Genomic DNA, 19,803 nt, shown 5'->3' on the forward strand with positions numbered 1-19,803 from the left:
AAAGGTCAAGTTAGGGAAAGTTGTCAAATGTGTTTTGTATGTTGTAATTGAAAACAATTAGCAAATACAAGGGATATTTTTGTATGTTACCTTTTTTTTACTGTTTAGATTTAGCCAAAAAGCCTATAATAAGCTGTTTAATAGCGGGCTATATTGTCACTTACCCCTACAGACAACAAGTCCAAGATTTTAAGGTATATGCCTAAACAGAAACTGACTTTGAAAGGAGAACCTAAAAAAAGTGTGACTACTAGCCACAACATATATTGGGTAAATTCACGTAAACTGGGTCACTTTTTGATAGCTATCGGAATGTAAAAAAGGCAAGTTTATTTTGATTTGTATAGCACTTTTAACAACACACATCATTTCAAAGCAGCTTTACAGGAAATCATGCATTAACAGAAAATGAAACTGTAAAATATATGAAGTCATCATTGTGCAGTTTGATTTTAATTATGATTGTAAATTGTGTATAAAAACAAAGAATTTAATAATTTAATAATAATAGTATTTAGAACCCCAGTGGCCCAATTTTCCCTATTACTCAAATTGACTCTAATGCACACTAGATATGCTACAGCTTTGGACTCAACTTGCTCTCAGTTTCCATACTAAATCTAAATAATTAAATAATTCAAAGCTGATTAATAAAATCAGCAAAATCATGTCCAGATCCTACAATTCTGCATTATTCTCCAGCTCTGTAATGAACAGGGCTGACGTATGGCTTATTCCTGTGTGTGTCCTTCAGTTAAACTGCGAGTCGGTGCTTAAACTGTTCTTAGAATCATTGCTGTTTCTAGATTGGGTAGACTGATTGTTTCTGAGTAGGAAGGTTTAAGTCATTTCTGAGTTTAGATTTGTCAATGCATAATTTTCTTGAAAATGACTTCCGTATAATGTATAGGCATAATATTAAAATCTTTTCAATACAGTCAGTTATATTTCAAGAATATGTATTATATAATTTGAAGAACTCAGTTTTTATTTGTTTGTTTAATATGAAAAGAACATAACAACATTAAGAACATACCATGAAACAATCAACCACATATAGCAACATATATAGATATATATTAAGACACTTATCTTCTAAGCCCAACGGACAAAAAGCTGGGTTTAAATAAACATAGTCTTTTGAAACTAAACAGTACAAGAACATATTCTGACCTGCTTTCTTACAAAATTCAAACCAATTCGCAAGAATTTGTTTGCGACATGATGGCTTAACATGAAGTTTTTAATTAAAACTGGCTTAAAGTATTGGAAGGAGGATATAGAGGCCTCACAACAACACATCATGGCAATTTCATCAGGGTTTGCATAATTTTCTGATAAAAAGGTAGTTACAAAGCATTGCTGTAACAAAACGATCTCACCCCTCCCCAGTAATGTAGAACAGAGAGGTCACTAGTGCAAAGTATTGTATGGAAATGGCCCTTAGTGCATTGTCTGCTGATCTTTTAGTAACCGTTACAGCTGAGCTTTGCAGACTTGGTGGCACACTGGAATAACAGTGGAACTGATGCAAACTTAAAGTATTTGACATCTATTTTATGAATATTATTGCCTATAATGTGGGGGGAAAATAATCATCTGGCTTAACACAGTTTTATCTGTCTTTGTCGAAACTTTTATCTATATACTTAACAAATACATTTTCACCGAAGCACAGAATATACAAAATGACTTCTTTCATGGCCAAGTTTAAAAAAGTAATTTCTTCAGCTTCTCTAAGGGACAAGCATAAGGGTACGCACTCTCCTAAGGGAAAAGTTGTGCACTGTGTTAGCGTGCTTAAACAACATGCATTTCACTGCAACACGACACAAGACTTTCCCTGTAACACAGTAACACCTGCTCACAGCAGTAACCTGAACTCAAACATTTCTGCAATCTATGTCCTCTCATAATTGTTTAATGTAACTTCACAACACAAATTAATAAAAGATATATTAAATTCTTCCCTTCATAAATAAATGCCTGACTCCTGCTCCCCAAACATATGCAAACAGTATATACACATGGCATCATTTGTATACATCTTCTGGGATACATCCAAAACCAAAAGTTTAGTTCCTGAATATATGAATTTAGAAAATTCAGAAAAACAATATTCAACTAGTTTCTGAAAGAAATAGCCTTTTTTTCAGAGGTTCTATGCTGTGAAGATGTAGAAATCCTGTCTAAATAGACAGCCATTAAGTGTCCATAGAGTTCAAATGGCTTGTTTTTTTATTTTTTTTGGTAGACACATTATGATGCATTGAGGACAGACCTACTGTAGAGGGTCTGGTAGTAGGCACCGGAGTCAATGCCAGATTGCCCTGCACTGTCATAGATCTGTTTGGTGGCCAGAGGGGAAGATGCTGTGTAGCTGTTGTATGCCATCACCTGATCCTGGTATGACTTGAAGTCCATCTTCTGTTCATTGGACATTATATTTGTGATGGAGAATGGATGGTTGAAATTGTAGTGGGGGTCCATGGACTTTAGTGGGTCATTCTGCAGATCCAGATGTTGCATTGGGCTGGCCAGCAGATGGGGGCCTCCACCCATACCCTGAGAGTGCAGGTGAGAGCTAGAAGGGGCCATGGATGAGGATAATGAAGATTGAATGTTCACTGGTGAACTGTGCGAAAGGCTGGGTGGCTGAGATGGGCAATCCAGCTGCACCAGGTTCCTCTGCTGCTCCTCCGAGGCTGATCCAGAATGGGAACTGTCAGAATGGGCTGAATCTGCACACTCTGAGCCCATGGCAGGACTGTGCTCTTCCTGCAGTCCCTCCCCTCTGTGCCTACCTTTTGTACCGCCACCCTCCTGAGACTTTGTCGTGCTCTTCTTTCCAGATTTATCCTCGATCTTGAAGCGCTTCTGGCGACGCAGGTAGCAGCCATTCTCAAACATGTTCCCTGAATTGGGATGCAGCGCCCAGTAGGAGCCCTTGCCAGGCTTGTCGGGCGAACGTGCCACTTTGATGAAGCAGTCGTTGAAAGACAGAGAGTGGCGGATTGAGTTTTGCCAGCGCTGCTGGTTCTCGCGGTAGTATGGGAACAGATCCATGATCCACTGGTAAATTTCATTGAGTGTTAGCATCTTACTGTTGGACTGCTGAATAGCCATTGTTATGAGGGATATGTAGGAGTATGGTGGCTTGGCGTGGGTCAGAGAGCGACGGTAAGGCTTTGGCACCTCCTTAGTCCGGTTTAGGGAGGTAGGAGAGGGGTAGCTGATCTGGGACATGGGCTGACCCATGCTCTGGTAATGGGAGAGGGGACCCAGAGAGGATGCAGAAGAGCCCAGCTGGGTCAAAGAACTGGGGTTCAAAGAGGAGCCTACTGGGGACAGGCTCATATGGTTGGGGCCTCCACCCATGCTGGTCAATGGGCTGCTGTTGAGACCTGCACTGGGGTAGCCCATATTCATGCTGGTTGTGGAACAGGCCGAGTTTAGATTTATGTAGCTGTTCAAGCTGCTCATTGAGTTCATGGCACTTGGAGAGGAGTACATCTAAAGTAAAATAATAGAGGGCATTAATGTTTCCCCATAAATACATCATCAACTCGTTAACAATTTTGTAACCAACTATAAAACAAAATCTTAATAGTATATAAACACACACACACACACACTCACAAATAGATAAAATACTACAGCGTTTCACCTGAGACTTCTAAATAATAAATAACTGCAATATATTCTAACTTGGTGGCAAAATATATTTAATACAAAAGTCTATTTACCATTTAAGTTGTTTTTATTCATTTATTATTAGCCCATAAATGAGTTTCATGGGTATTGTTTTAGATTTTCAGGTTCAGCAGTTTCCCCAAAAAAATTTTATTTCGTTTTTAAATATTATAACTAATTATTAGTTAAAATGGCACCACGGGTCACTCACTATACGGAAAACTGCTCCGTTTTAGAAAAACAAATCTGAAAAGTGAAATAAAACTAATAGAATAAAAAAGGCGTAAATAAATAGCCTACATTCAGGCGATAAGTTTGCTATGACAAAATGCGGATGCTGAGCAACAACAACAATTAATTTGGATATTAATTTCCAATTTGAGTAACAAGAAAGCTGTAAAGTGTACTGAAATATGTAAAAAATGTATATTTTTTTTTATATTTGAACGGTTTATTTGTTTATTTTCCTTTTTGTTGTTGTTTGTTTTAATATATCTCTTGGTTCTTGATGGAAAAGATTTGTATCTATTATGCATTAATAAAATATTATAATATAAAAGATTTAAATTCTCAAATGTTGAACGACGTAAATTTGTAAATGCGTTTAATGAATAATTTCTGCAAAATCGGGCAAAGAAATTGTTCTATTGGAATTAACGTGTAGAATGTGTGGAAGAGACTGGAAATAAACGTGGCATTAAAATCTCTTAATTATGTTCTAATAAAATAATGCTGTGTGCAGATATTACATCAACGTTTTAATATTTAATATTTTAAACGCCTAATATTTACATTTACATTAAAAATTTCATTAATATTTCATTCTGATTATTAAGCATTTAAAAACATTCTAATGCTAATGTTTTGTGAAAAAAAAACGTAGATAGATTGAGTAGCCTAAATATTCTGATTTGAACTAAAAAAAACTGTTTTCCTTAAATAACTGAAATATCTATCTATCTATCTATCTATCTATCTATCTATCTATCTATCTATCTATCTATCTATCTATAATATTGCTAATATAGAAAAATGTATTATAGCTAACATATAACAATATTAAAGACTTTTCCAAACTTACCTCACTTGCCTCGCTGTAGAAAGCATTCCATTCAGGAATTTCATGAGATTCCATCTTCACAGAGCTCAACATCCCCGAATAAAGTTGTAACTCGAAAGAAACGGAATAGTGACAGGACTCTACAGTTTTGTCCTCTCTTTTTTGGGGGGTGGGGGGGTGGGGGGGGTATACAACAAATGTCCCACAAGACGACAAACTTTATGATTCCAAAGCCTCAAAATCCATGTAATTCAACAGCATGTAATACAGTTGCTTTTTTCTTCTTTTCTTCAGTCCCGTGGATCAATTTGTTGTGTTCTCATGATCGGTTAGTTCACTCACTTTTGTGTGGCAGGAGCGGTAGGTCCTACGCATTTTCAAATAAGTCCTGAAGAAAGTCCAAACTGAAGCTGCCGCAGAGACGTGGCGCGTGGTGTGACTCTATCAGGTCGCTATGAATAAGTACAGTAAGAAAGTCTAACCTCCAGGCTTTAAAACGCACGCAGGTAAGGGACCGCCCCAAGAGTCCATTTGAATAGTGTCCCGGGACCCAGGAAGAGATCCCGAACGGTCTCTCTTGCCCCCTGCTGTTCTGTATATTGGCCAGCGGAGACGTCCATCTCAATTGTCATCCCAGACAATTTCGGGCCTTAAAATAGTACATGGACTATGTCTTTTTTTTGTTTTGTTTTTTGTTTATAACAAGATAAATTAGTTCTTTATTCAAACAAATGTTATCACATTGACTTTCTGTGCAACCATGAATTAACAACAATGGTTATTTATCAGCATTCCATATGCATGCACATATTATAAACTCAGCAAAAAAAAGAAATGTCCCTTTTTCCAGACACTGTATATTAAAGATCATTTTGTAAAAATACTAATAACTTTACAGATCTTTATTGTAAAGGGCTTAAACAATGTTTTCCATGCTTGTTTAATGAACCATAAACAATTAATGAAAATGCACCTGTGGAAAGGCCGTTAAGACACTAACAGCTTACAGATGTAGGCAATTAAGGTCACAGATATAAAAACTTAGGACACTAAAGAGACTTTTCTACTGACTTTGGAAAACACAAAAAGAAAGATGCCCAGGGTCCCTGTTTATCTGCGTGAACTAGGCATGCTGTATGGAGGCATGAGGACTGCAGATGTGGCCAGGGCAATTAATTGCAATCGCAACAGGCCTGTACTCTGGAGCGGGATCGATTTGGAGGTAGAGGGTCTGTCATGGTCTGGGGCGGTGTGTCACAGCATCATCGGACTGAGCTTGTTGCTATTGCAGGCAATCTCAATGCTGTGTGTTACAGGGAAGACATCCTCCTCCCTCATAGGGACATGACCCTTCAGCATGACAATGCCACCAGCCATACTGCTCCTTCTGTGCATGATTTCCTGCAAGACAGGAATGTCAGTGTTCTGCCATGGCCAGTGAAAATCCCGGATCTCAATCCCATTGAGCATGTCTTGGACCTGTTGGATTGGAGGGTGAAGGCTAGGGCCATTCCCCCTAGACATGTCTGGGCAACTTGCAAGTGCCTTAGTGAAAGAGTGAGGTAATCATAAATACAATAACATGTTGTTTCAGTGATTGACTTAATTTAAATTTGACATTGTTATTTGATAAAGAAACATTGTGGAAGTAAACTAGCAAGCACAACACAACCAGTATGATATGACTAGTCATTTGGGTGTACTACTGAAATAATATTTAGCATATATTTATAGTGCCTGAGAAAATTATGTGTATGTTATGTGTAGCTGAGCTCAATAGTTTGACAGCCAGTTGTGTCTCAGGAAATTTCAATGTGAAAGTAATGAATCCTGTTCTAGACATGTCATGATTTTGAGATAGATAGATAATGTTATTTTCTTTTATTCTTGAGTAGGGACCCATGGGCCGCTTTTAATGTGACGTCAGCAAAAAATATCTTCAGTCAATCATTTGATGGCTGGTTCTGTCATCAGTGACGTGCTCAGGGCGGTATGAGCCCATCAGCGTTTAAATGCATCACGATGGGGGTTCCACCTCAGTAATGTGAGGTACCAGTTTAAAAAGTTTTAAATCCCCTTGGCTATCACTTTCACTTCGGCTACAGTCGGCCAAGCGAAGGACGGCGATTAATTCCCGAGATTTTATAAAAGATGATCTCGTGCCCTCTTTCACAAACCTGCAGCTCTTGGACATATGAGTTCGTTCCCAAAACAATCGAATAATAATAATAATAATATAAAAAAACTAAGCTATTAATTTGATTATTTTTAGCATTAAATAATTTGGAAAATATAAGCAAATTTTGAACAACAAACTGCCGTGATCCGAAGAAGAGTTTACAGAGAGTATAGACTATTTATATTTCATAACCCGTTTTTATTTGTGAGAAAAAAGTGTTAGAACGTGCAAATTTCCCAGAACAAGAACTGTTATTTTCTATGGGAAGGTCTGTAAACCATTGCCTGACTAGAAATGACCCGTGAAAAAAGGACCACCGATGCGCATCTCACGTCTGAGAATACACATCTCGTTGATAGGCGCAGACAGGAACATCAGAATGTCAATGCGTTTCCTAATGGTTAATGAATGGAAATGTAATTGATCTATTGGCGGGGGGTCGACAGGATTAGTCGCTAAAAGAGAATACAGCTGACCCCCAAAATGTGACCTGCGCTACTAAATATTGCTACACAAAAAGTTTTATATTTAAGTTAGGCTACTATAAATGTGGTATTTTAAATTACTTTCAGTGACAAAAAAAAAAAAAAAAAAAAAAAAAAAAACAATCCTCAATATTCCTTCACTTTCATTAAATGGTGTAGGCCTATTGGCGAACACACATGTGAACATCCTCCAGCTGTCTCAGCGCATTTCATTCCAATGTAGAGGCGACTCGTTCATTAACACCTCTATAATTGGATAACAATAGTCTCAATGGGTGACGCTAATGGAGGAAGCTGAATATTAGAAACGTGTCTTAGGGATTTTGAGGAGTCAGCATGGGGTCAGTTATTAATGGTTGCCTATCTATCTGTCTATCTGTCTATCTGTCTGTCTGTCTGTCTATCTATCTATCTGTCTAAATATTGTATAATTGATTTTTTATTATTACATTATATGTCTATAACATATCTATTCTACAGGCTGGATCAAGAAGTGATTATAAGAATGAGCTTTTTAGGACTATAAACATTTTCATGCAATATATGCAACAGTTGGTAGAATATTTCCATCTGCTGGACAAAGGTTTCCACTACAGCAAAGAGACGACCTGTCCTGTGACCAGATTTTACCAATTCATATTACTTCCTTCTTGCAAATGAAATTTTCCTCTTGCTGTGGGTGGAATATTTATGTTTAACAAAAATACTGGTGTCAAATGCAGATGTAAACCGTGAGGTTTGAAATAATGTCCTTTCGCCACGCACACATAGCAGATAAGCAGAGAGTAAGAAAGCAAACATTCTCTAACCTTGAACAGTTTTTGAATCTCCAATAAAAACAACCCAATATGGTCTACACACTCTCACACTTTCATAATGCTCAAGTCAAAAATTCAAAGTCCAAAGCAGTTCCTCCCATTATTGGGTCATATTATTTCAATGCTGTGCTGTGCATGGCCGTAGCAAGAAATGTTGGCCCCTGTTGCTATGGGCCCTTTACCTATAAAAATAATAGTTCTGAATTTGTTGTGGGCACCCCTGAACCTTTGGATACCTAGAATCATTACCACATTTCCCCCCATTATCTACAATCCTGGTGCTGTTTATCTTATATGTAAACTTCACTGTAAAAATCTTTGAAAAGTTAACCTAAAAGATATTTTATGTGGAAAAAATAGAATCTACTGATTTTGTTCACGTAAAAAACTTGACTACTGTGGACTAATGAATTACACAAATAAAATGTAGTTTGTAGATTTACAGCTCTAAAAATTATCATGTTCATGTTTAACAGTGAAAACAAACAATTTTAGAAGGAAAACGTGACCATAAAGGGTGAGATCCAGGGTCAGAAATTATTATTATTAGTATTATTATTTATAATGGGGCAATAATTGCCTCCCTGGATCTAAGACGTTATAATAAAAACAAATTCTACTGATAATCTCCGTCTGTTAAAAACTAGACACTTGTTGAGGAATCTAATTTTTTTACAATCATGTTAAAATCATTTGCAAATTAAGCATTCTTTATTGTCTAATATCACAATTTAAAACACATGTAATTATTAATAAATTATATAAATATATAATTTATTAATATTATAAATCCTTGTATATCAAAACAGCAAAACACTGTAATCTCAGCCTTAAAATTGGCAACCGACCAACCAATTAGCATCAACAAAATCTAAGTTAATCATGTTTGCAGGCTTTTGGCCATGTTTGAATTCATCTATAGAATTAGTAAACACTTAAAAAATCCACAGCAATGGTCTCAGAGTTTGTGAAAAGTCAATCTTTTAATTTAAATACAATTTGAGCTGTAACAAAGCCGTTTAAACAAAGGTCTTATAAAACAGTACTTTGTGCATTTATATTCTTAGTCATTTATGTATTTTTCAAAGTTATAAAACAAGACTGAAGAGATATAAAATCAATATGGAGAACCAAGTCTACAGTAGCCCCAAAATGTATTTTTAACACTTAAGGCACACTTAAAAAGGTCTGTAGAAGCCTCAGAATTTGATATTTGCAATTATTTAATGTGCAATTAAGTTAATAGACTTTTAAGTGTGGCTTAGTTGACCAAATACTTTTCTGGGGCTACTGTATATCAGGACTGCATTTCTAATAGATGCTGGGTATTTACATTCTTTTATCACTTTCTTTAAAAGGATTCTCGTAAAGTACATCTTTCACACATTGTGCTGGAAAAAAATCTGGACCATATACTTGTAAAAAACAGAATAGCTCTGTTCTCATAATATTAAACTATTCTTCGCCTGCAACAATTAAAAAGCCAATGGGTTACAATACAAAATATAGTGATCTGCTTACTTAATACAAATTTTGTGTCCAACCATAAAGGTTTAAATATAAGTTCCCTATGTATAACATTCCCCATAACTGTCATTGTTATTTGATGAAAGCCACAAAACAATTTTACCACAAAAATATATGTTATAGCATCATATGATACAACAAGATCTCAGCATGTCTATCTTTGGTTTTCTATTCATTCAAAAACATTGTGGTACATAAAGCAATATGGTATCAAATCTATAGATTGCACATCTATAGCCATTTGAAAGGGAGACTTTTGTAAAATCTACACAAGAATATAAAACATACAGATATCTATTGTACATGCTGGATTGAAAAGCAATTGTAATGAGGGGCTTTAAGCACTTAAAATAGTAATACTCCTATTTAACAGTTTTATGCAGCATAGACAACAGCAAAACAAGAGTGTGCCTGTATAGGTCATTGTCGGTAAGGTTTTGTGATTGTAAAGGAAGCCTTTCCAAACAGGCTTCCCGCTGTACAATCTGCATCTGTCTGGTGGTAACACATTCGTTGAAATCATTGTTCACTCCACTCTATCTTTGAAATGTGTTTTTTGAATATCATTCAGAGTAAATACAAAAGGATGTTGGACCTGGGCACTGAACGTTTTCAGGACTGAACGTTCTTAAAGCACCGTAGAACAATCTATGTGGGGCAACAAATCTAAGTGACTGTAGTAAGTGCAGGTGTGTTTTGTACATGGGCATCTCTAAAGAGAAAAATGGCTGTATTCTCCTTTGACTTTGCAAAAGGAGGCAAGGTGAGGGGAAGAAAAATGTGGAACAAGGGACAAAGGGGCAAGGGTAGATGGAGGAAGAGGACCTGCCCACCAGCAGTCGTCTCTTCAGTATTGCGGGCCACATGGTCACGGCGTCATCTTTTGGGCTCAGGATCACAGCTTCCTCTGAGTGAGGTTTTAGTTCTGTTAGGGCAATATTAAACAGATGATAAATATGATAAAAATATATGGTGTTAATATATGATGCAGTGAGGAAAATAAGTCATACGTGTTTAGTTATATATAAAATATACATTATTATGTCTTGGTTCTGGAAGTATTTTTTCCAAAGTGATTTTATAAAGTTTTATTAATGGAGTTCTAAGCCATAAACAAACCCAACCAGCTTCAACGTGAACAACACCACTAAAAAAAACTTTCATTTGAAGCAAACAATTTGAAAATTGGACCGAAGTTACAAGACCGTGTACTTGCGGTCTTTAATGAGGTAACGAGCTACAATGCGAATACGGAATTTAATTAAAAACAATGAAAAAATATAAAACTAATGATTCGAAGTTGATTATAAGTTTAGAAAAATACATATTTCAAGTTTAATGCAAAATATTCAGATATATCTCAAATGGGTTATGGAAGTTGGCGGTTGGTAGAGCTTTTCGTGCACTTTGTTTGCCGCAACTTCCCTTTAGGATCAGGTGTAGTTCTTTACCAAAAATTACACTAATAAACACAATTATAAAAAGTTGAAATAACATGGGCTAATGGCTTCAACAGAAGCATATACTGTCGATTAACAACCCCAGATCTCATGGTAGGTTTGTCTTTAAAGGTTTATATGTTATCGTAAAAAATCAATTTGCCAGTGAACTGAATTAATGGGATTTTAACTTCAGAACTACACTGTTACGCTCTATCATTGTGCGGCCATAACAGATATAACAACAGAACAGATATAGTGGTTATATACACATTATAAATAAATCAAACCTGCTGTAAGCTGTTAGGGGTCTCTCTCCTTCTTCACCTTCACATCTCCAGCCAGAATGGTGGAGATCTCTCCTTGCATGAAGGCCCACGGCACACTGGAGCCAATAAGCGGGCACTTCTCCCCACTGGGGCAGTAAACCTCACTCCCTGAGCCCTGTCTGCGGATGAAGTCCCTGGTGCAAGGGAAACAGAATTTGTGCCCTGGCACTGATGGACACTGGACGAAGTGTGTGTCTTCCAGGCGCTCGTGGCAGATAGTACAGCACAGCGGGGCACCTCCACCACCACCCGAGGCTTCACCTCCTGTAACAGCCCCCTGGTCACCCCCGCCAGCGAGGGGCATTGTGACAGTCGTGGCTGGCCCACCCATGCTGCTGCCAGCTGAGGGATCTCCGTTCCGTGACACCAGGCGTCGCGGACCACCGGGTGAAGGACTGGTGCTGTTCTGACGCCCTACATTGGCCGAGTGAGCACCGCTGCTGCCAGGGGCATCTTTCGGGGACTGGGCGGCTGTGCCAACATTGTCTGCCACATTCATGAGTGCTGTGATAGGTGAAGGGTCGCTACTGTGGGTACCCAACCCCTCCTGGAGAGCTGGTGGCTGCACTGCTAGTGAGGTGGCTGGCATATGACCAGGGATGCCAGGAAACAGACCTAGCGGCCAGTGCTGCCGCATTTCCTCGGCGGTCATCCTCTCCGCACCTTCTGGCTCGGGTGAGGCTTTACGTCTACGTACTCTGGACTGTGTGGGACGGCCTATATTGCAGAAAGCGGTGGGTAGCATGGAGTAACTGGCATCCAGGTAAGGCTGCGGGAGGGCTTCAGGGGCAGGTGCGTCTTTGAATGCTCGAACTGCATCGCTGAGAAGATCAGAAAGAAGACGCCAGTCACTGGTGCCATGTCTTTTCTCATACTCAACATATTTGTAGCCTGAGTTAATGACCTTGCCGGTATCTTTCTGAGAGTCATGGAACATCTGCTTGACTAATGCTAATATGCTGGAGAACACGTTACCAGACCCACAGGGGTATTCAACAAAGACTTTTAGCTCGAACTCCACCACCAGCTTGGCATCGAAGGCAAACACTCTCCCCAGCAGGCCATGGTCCTTTTTAAAGCGTACATTAAACGGACTGCAACTAGAAAGAGTGTGTAAGGCTTCACGCAAAGCCTTGGGGCGTCCAGCCCAGTCGTCCGCACGGTTCCTCACGCTTTCTGAGAGCTCGGCGAGGACTTCTGAGTTTCTCTGCTTCTCTTTCAGCTCTTTTTCCAACTCAGGGCTCATGAAAGATGCCACACCCACACTCATCCCCATGGTCATGACCTGTCTTTTACTGATCTCATTCAACATTGGAGCAGAAATGGTCAAGGGGGCACTGCCAGCTCTGGCATTTAGACCGGGCATTGCCGTCAGCAGGCCATGAGGGGCTCCAACGAGCCCCTGTGCCATTAAATTAGGTGGTACAGCCCCTAACATAGTCCTTCTGGCATTAGGACTCTGCCTACTAACCTCAGGCGGACCGCCATCTTCCAGTCTAGGCAGGCCATTTGGCAGCCGAGCGGACACATACTCTCTTCCCCTCTCATATCGCTCGGAGGGCGGTCTGCCGGCCTCCATAGAACCCTCCTTTCCACCGGGACCGTGTTTGCCAACAGGTTGTGGACCCGGAGATCTGCCGTCCTGCATCACATGTGTTCGCTTCAGCTGTCGCGCTGTGTCAATGAGCAGCTCTATTCTGTCCGCTCCCTCGTAGTTCACACACCCTCTGCACACCGCCTCGCTGAAGTCCCAGATCATGGCCCACGGCATCTTTGGCAAGTCGCAAAGGTAGCACCATTGCCGCCTGGAAGATGCATGCGAGGTAGAGGACATATTTGATAGGCCCTCGCGATCTTGCGTTCTCAAATCCACCCTGATTTTCTCTTGATGCCAGCCTCCGAGCGTTTATGAGCGACTATTTCCTCGTTACGGACGAATAAATACAACTCAGTTTGACTTTCTGTCATTCAGAATCGATTTGTTTTGATGTTTCTTCCAAGTCCTCTGGGCCGCAGAATTTCTCCTGGAAGACGTTCCGAAAGTTACACAACTATGAGCCAATGCAGTCTGGGAAATGTAGTTTCTCTGAAGCTCTTTTAGGATTTATTTTCTTTTTTTTTTAACTGACAGCAGGTAAATTGAACGTATTCTAAATTAAATACAAAATAAATATAAATCAAAACAATATTCTATATATATATATATATATATTTATATATATATATATATAAATTGTTTTCTACATTAGTATTTAGACAACAACAAATGCTTCGGATTCTCCACTAGTGATTTTATTTTCCTTTATTTCCTTTATTTTTTTATATATTATATATATTATACAAAACATAAAAATGTTTAGGCAAAATATCGTGGATTACAGCAGATATCACAAGTTTACACTTCACAAATAACGTGACAGCTCTAGAAATGCATTTAATATAATGAATATTAAATAAATGGTTTCATCTAACCTGAAAGAGTTTAATTGAGAAACACAAATAAATTTATATTTACTTTTATAATATGTTTTATTATCATACAATATAAGTGAATACATAAAAAATATATATATTAATTACATTTCAATGTTGAATTGTTTCATTTTCAAAATGCTTACTTTCAAGAACACACTAATATCATTACCCTTTTTGTAATAAAATTATTCTCCAAATATAAATACTTTATTATAGATATATTGCCTAGTAGATCTATTTAGTTATTTGGGTGCCAAAAATATGATATGAGAAACGCTATAATTGCAATGATCGAAGTTTAGCCACATTAAACTTAACCAGACTAAGGTTCTTGTACTTCAATTCCCAGTTTACACCGCGGCTTTTTGAATAGTCGAAATCACGTCCGCTTTTCCCTTCGAACGTTTTCAAAACCTTCCGGTGTTAAATTACAGAATTGGCGCCTGTCGTCTCAGTGTCACGATAGTACTTTAAGAACTGTACAAGTGTTTGTTGGTTTAACTGTGTATTTGTGTTTATTAAATGAAACTCTAAATCTTTTATCAAATTCATCATTGTATCTATTCCAAGCATTTTGATAATAACTAATGATTTAGGGAACCAGCAGACAAAAATGTTTCAATTATTTTGTCATCTGAACAGGAAAAGGGTAGAAAAAAACTTGAGTGTATGCAAATATACAGATAAAATAAATAATTCTGAATATTGATACTAAGATACATGATAAATGTAAAAGATAATCAACCACAGTGGAATTTAGTGTAGCGTAATAACAGCAAAACAAACAAACAAAAAATGTATATATATATGTTTCTGTTTTGTTTGGGGGTGTTACTTATGGCACTGAATGTTCTTTATAATGCTGTGGTGGTGATTGAAGACCGAGATCCTCTATGCCGTTGATGGCTGGTCCATATTGACCCTCTAGAATTGCAGGGGGTGGTCGGTCTGTATTTGTTCCAATTGCAGATGTGCGGTAATGCTTACAAACAGTGTACAGACCTTGGATGAAGAACAGCACGGAAATAGTGCTGTAGTAACCCCCATATACAATGAACTGTAATATAAAAGAAGATGCAAATTGATGTCATGCATTTAAACCTTTGTAAAAAGTACCCATGTTCAGTTCTTACTTGTGTTACAATGTCCAGTCCCAGAGCAGTACTGTCCACCACAACAGCAGTTAGTATTGTTTGTAGGGTAAGTGCAACAAAAGTGTTAATGCCAAAGGTCAAAGCATAACATTCCATAGAGAGGTTAACCGCTATCTGAAACCTGCAAGCACAAAACATGATAATAATAAGCTACACAAATATGAAGATAAGGAAAAACACTCTTCAAAATGCACAGCATGGCATCTTTGTATGAAATATTCATGAAAAAAGTAATCAGTCATTATATGAAAGTATAATGTTGCTAAATGTTAATGGCTGATTCTATGGACCTTTGCAGCATACCATTGCCCTGTTTTATGAATCAAACTGTGGTTGTCTTTCATAATTAATCTTGATCACATGTTAATTGTGTAATGACTCACATCGTGATTGTAATAAGGAACATGTATGAGGCTTTGAAGATAGCATAGCCTGCATAACACAGCCAGATATTGTTGGTGAGGCCCATAAGAAAGACACACCCGGCACCTACAGCAGAGAATACACCTAGAGAGAGCTCACCCCACACTCCCCACTGTACTCTGATATGGCTGACAGAGAAGGCTGCAGCTGCACCTGTAAGCAACAATAACAACATGAATAGCAATGTGGAAGATGTCAAATCTGTGGACAAAGCAGGATTGAGGGAAACAATTACATGCTCTTTAGCAGGGAAATGCAATTAGACTCAAATTTTAATCTGCATGCCATTTATGTGAGTACTTGGTACAAATGTATTATGTTGCTTTTGTTTGAGTGTTCTTTGTCTTGTCAAGGCATCAGTACACTGAGAGAAATTCTTCTTCTGCTGTGATTAAAGTGACTACAAACCAAACCCCTACCGATGTAATTACTTAAATTACTTTCTCCCACACAGCTGAATTCTTTCTATGCAAACAGCACAAAAATTAAAAGAGGCTTTGGCAGATTCTGCTCAACACATTTGACATTTAGACATATGATTTATGAATAAAAAGGGTTGGTTTGGCTGGGCATATTTTTTATGTTTTATACCCTCTTTCACTATAAAGATAACAGATTTATGACACTTTTGATACTGTTTAGGATTAGTACAGTCTCTTGTGTTCACCCTGCTGAAAGGCCAGCATAACATGTTGTGGTTTGGATTTTAGTCCCAAGTATGTGACGCTGGTGTCCCTTCAAGGGTTTTTAACTAGTTTAACCCTTTAAGCTCGGATTGGCCTGCCAGCAGGCCCAAAGAGAAAAAAAATAATAATCAAATTATTAACCTACAGTCTTCACAAACACAAAATAGGTACTGTTTTAAAGCTTAGAAGCTGTACTTTACACTGAATTTAGGCATGATGACCAAAACTGAACAAGTTCTTTGAAATTTGCAGACAAATCAGAAGTGTTTCGTTTTGATAATTTACAAACATTTTGCTCTGTACATATTATTGTAATCGGTAAAACATCAAATCGATCAAATAGCCATATGTCATATGTCAATGGAAAGCTCTCAAAGAGTAGAATACAATCAGCCTATTTGTTTTACTCACAGAATAAATATAGCAAGTAATAGTTAAGTACATGTCTTTGATATACATGTTACATGTAAATAGGTGTTGCTTACAAGCCGCGTCTTCGCTTATAACTTCACGAAAAATAAACAGGACATAAAATATTAAAAAAACACTACTTAGAAGAGGGGATTCCCTTTAAATTGATCCCACAAACAACATAATTGGATGCAAGGATCAGTAGATGAAGTACAATGTGCACACAGCACATAATGTGCTATCTGGCTAAAAACAGGTTTCTTGGATCTGTTGACTCCATCAGAAATTATGTAGTATGTTGTCCTGTGTCATGGAATGCTAAATCAATCGTATTAGGATTCAGATCACTGCAACCAGAGGTGGAAGTCATCCAAATGTGGGCACAGAGGATTGTTCACTCTAATTACAAATGGCCACCAGGATATGGCGCCAAGTACGTGACAAAGACTCAATGATGGCTCAGATGACACAGAATGGAACTTATGTTACTCATGCCTCCATGCTTTGGAGAGAGAAAGCACACTTTCACAGTTGTATTTGCATGTGTAATTAGTTCTTATGTACACTTATTATGTTATATTTGTTTGGAGAGGCTTTTGGAGACTTTTTTAACACTAGGATAAATTATTTTTGTAATGCTATAACTTTTGTTTTGCTTTGTTGTATCACAACGTTTTACTCAGTTACTGGTGACATGATTGGGAACAAAACAAAAGCAGTTTTTCGGAGCTACCTTATTTACACCCTGAGATATTTAATGTCAAATCAGAAAAATAAAAACAATTTGGTTCAAGTTTATTTGTGATGTTTCAGCCATATCTAAGGCTGAGAGCCTCAGAATTTATCATAATCTATATCATTAAACAATTTTAAATGTTTTCTTTAAAATTATACCCAAAAAATGTACCCTCTTTATAAGCCTTTAATGTTGGGAATTCCAGTGAAACAGGAACTCTTTAAAAACACCTTCGGAGCTTAAAGGGTTAAAGGGATAGTTCACATTTTTGTCACCATTTACTTACCCTCATGTGTTTGTAAACATGTATGACTTTCTTTTTTCCATGGAACACAAAAAGGAGATGCTATTGATGTATTTCACCATCCTCCACAAAATGTCTCACCTACAAGTGTGCATACCGCCTCTACTCCACCATTATACACGGCAGATGTACTGGAGGGCTTGATGTGGTCCCACATAAGCTGAACATAGTTGAAAACCTGTCCATATCCAGCTGTAGCCAGAGCCCACCAGAGCGACCACTGCACAAGCCGCCTTGAGGAGTACGATTCTCTAAGACTCTCCAACATTTGTCTTCCAGAGTGTTTTAAGTTTCTCCAAGCACAGCATCTTCCTTTTTCCTCATTTCCTAAATCTTTCCCTCTCTCAGATGCCTTTGATATCTCAGCCAATGTGTCTGTAGACACCTCTACTCCACTTTTGAAAAACATTCCATGCTGGGGCATTGGTAGGAACAAAGAAATAAAAAAAGCCACCACCATTAAACCTAGAGTAATGGTGTTTACATGGAAGTAGCTTGTGCTGGCTAATGATATTAACAACTGCCCTAATGTCGCCCCAAAAGCAAAGCCAGTCAACATAGCACTACGGACATATCCAGTGGCTTTTTGGTAGTGTTCAAGAGGAATGATGCTGTAGATATAAGAAAAGTAGGCCACCTCAGTGGAGGTGACCATTGCAAAGTTGAACTGCAGGTAGGTCATAGCAGTCAGGCTGTGAGCAAAGCAAAGTAGTATATAATTTGTGACTAGAAAGAGACCTTGAGTTACAATTAGAGGTTTGTATCTCAATAAGTCTGTCAACAAGAATACTGGGCAGAGGAGGGACAGATATGAGTATGTCCAGATTGGAAACAGGTAGTTTGTTACCTAGATGAGAAGAAAGATTGTTAAATAAAAATAATAATAAAAGAGTACAGGAAAAGTTAAGGACAGGAAATCAGTGTGGTTACTACAAAGGCTAAATTGCTCAACAGACATTTCTAAGATAAGACAAACAAGTCATTGAAAAGCACATTAGCATGAGTGCAGTATAGCTATTGTGGTAATTAATGCAATATATGAATGCAATATTAACCACTATTCTGACCAATTTATTTATTTATTTTTTGGATACTGATGTTTAAAAACCAAAAATATGACTATTTAATTCACGGGCACCATTGTACTCTGAAAATGTTTGTGTGTTGAAATGTGTGTGTGTGTGTTTTTTTTTTAAATAATTTCTGTTGCAAGATATCAATTTTCTAAGTCACAATCAATAGACATTCATTCTCACTGTAATAAGAATATAATTAACACTTTACAATAAGGTTCCATATATTTTGTTATTATTATTATTAATCTTTGTTCATGTTAGTTAATAAAAATACAATTATTCATTGTTAGTTCATAGCGCATAAACAAATTTTTACTAATACAATTTTAGATTTAGTTATGTTGAAATTAACATTAACTTAGGTTAATAAATGCAGTAGCCTTAAAGCTTTTTCATTGTTAGTTTATGTCAACTAATGTTGTTAACTAATGTTAACAAATGGAACCTTATTGTAAAGTCTTACCAGAATATCTAATGCCGAGTGCTAAGAACATAATGTTGAAATTGCACTGTTTGTACATTCCTATTGTTATTTTTGTGTCTAAATAGTTGTTCTAAGCCCTCAAACAATCTCTAAGGCAGATCTTGCTCATGCAAAATGGACAAAGCAATAATACTCACCACTTCTTCTGAGATGTTTTTGGGCCCAACCAAATAAGGTGTAAGAAAAGGTTCTGCTGGTCTACAGTTGGCAAAGAAACCATAAAAAGAGAGTAAAGCAGTGGGGAAGACCCAGTCTGACCTCTTCATTTTCCCCCAGCAATTCATCCTTTCTGCCTGAATATATGTGGACTACCAAAGTCCAGCAGCTACTGTGGTTGTCTGGTTTGGTGCATGTAAGTTATTATATATTTTTTGCTGTGCAATGTATAGTCAGCCAAGTCCATCCCCTGATTTCACAAATGAACCTGTGCAAAATGGAACATATTTATTGAACATATTTATGACGGAGACTTTGATCTGTGTGCGTAAGAGTTGTTTGCACGCAGCAATTTTATTTTTAAATTT

At 37.6% G+C, this 19,803-nt stretch overlaps 3 protein-coding genes across 3 annotated transcripts; all 3 read right to left on the reverse strand.

Annotated features, from left to right (window-relative positions):
• Positions 1–313: 313 nt before the first annotated feature.
• Positions 314–5,198, reverse strand: LOC127661573 (forkhead box protein A1-like). The gene is made up of 2 exons (XM_052152336.1): positions 4,775–5,198; positions 314–3,513 (listed from the first exon to the last, which is right to left on the reverse strand). The coding sequence occupies exons 1-2, from the start codon at positions 4,844–4,846 to the stop codon at positions 2,260–2,262; spliced, it is 1,326 nt and encodes a 441-aa protein (XP_052008296.1). The 5' UTR covers positions 4,847–5,198; the 3' UTR covers positions 314–2,259.
• A 4,007-nt stretch (positions 5,199–9,205) lies between these two features.
• LOC127661566 (interferon regulatory factor 2-binding protein 1-like) lies at positions 9,206–13,576 on the reverse strand. Its single transcript, XM_052152329.1, has 2 exons — positions 11,492–13,576; positions 9,206–10,687 (listed from the first exon to the last, which is right to left on the reverse strand). Exon 1 carries the CDS (start codon positions 13,362–13,364, stop codon positions 11,505–11,507), a length of 1,860 nt encoding a protein of 619 aa, XP_052008289.1. The 5' UTR covers positions 13,365–13,576; the 3' UTR covers positions 9,206–10,687; positions 11,492–11,504.
• A 177-nt stretch (positions 13,577–13,753) lies between these two features.
• LOC127661571 (thiamine transporter 2-like) lies at positions 13,754–19,563 on the reverse strand. The gene is made up of 5 exons (XM_052152334.1): positions 19,417–19,563; positions 17,801–18,566; positions 15,543–15,735; positions 15,139–15,280; positions 13,754–15,062 (listed from the first exon to the last, which is right to left on the reverse strand). Exons 1-5 carry the CDS (start codon positions 19,561–19,563, stop codon positions 14,841–14,843), a joined length of 1,470 nt encoding a protein of 489 aa, XP_052008294.1. The 3' UTR covers positions 13,754–14,840.
• Between the last annotated feature and the right edge of the window lie 240 nt (positions 19,564–19,803).

This window comes from Xyrauchen texanus, chromosome 21 (genome assembly GCF_025860055.1).
Source record: "Xyrauchen texanus isolate HMW12.3.18 chromosome 21, RBS_HiC_50CHRs, whole genome shotgun sequence".
Taxonomy (NCBI): domain Eukaryota; kingdom Metazoa; phylum Chordata; class Actinopteri; order Cypriniformes; family Catostomidae; genus Xyrauchen; species Xyrauchen texanus.

Bases quoted from the DNA above. Each gene is read 5' to 3' on its own strand.
- LOC127661566 (XM_052152329.1), bottom strand. From the start codon at position 13,364: ATGTCCTCTACCTCGCATGCATCTTCCAGGCGGCAATGGTGCTACCTT.
- LOC127661571 (XM_052152334.1), bottom strand. From the start codon at position 19,563: ATGAATTGCTGGGGGAAAATGAAGAGGTCAGACTGGGTCTTCCCCACT. The intron at 18,567-19,416 runs GTGAGTATTATT...CTTCTCATCTAG, and splicing joins AAAACATCTCAGAAGAAGTG to GTAACAAACTACCTGTTTCC. The intron at 15,063-15,138 runs GTAAGAACTGAA...TTTATATTACAG, and splicing joins GACTGGACATTGTAACACAA to TTCATTGTATATGGGGGTTA.
- LOC127661573 (XM_052152336.1), bottom strand. From the start codon at position 4,846: ATGTTGAGCTCTGTGAAGATGGAATCTCATGAAATTCCTGAATGGAAT. The intron at 3,514-4,774 runs GTAAGTTTGGAA...ATTTTACTTTAG, and splicing joins TCTACAGCGAGGCAAGTGAG to ATGTACTCCTCTCCAAGTGC.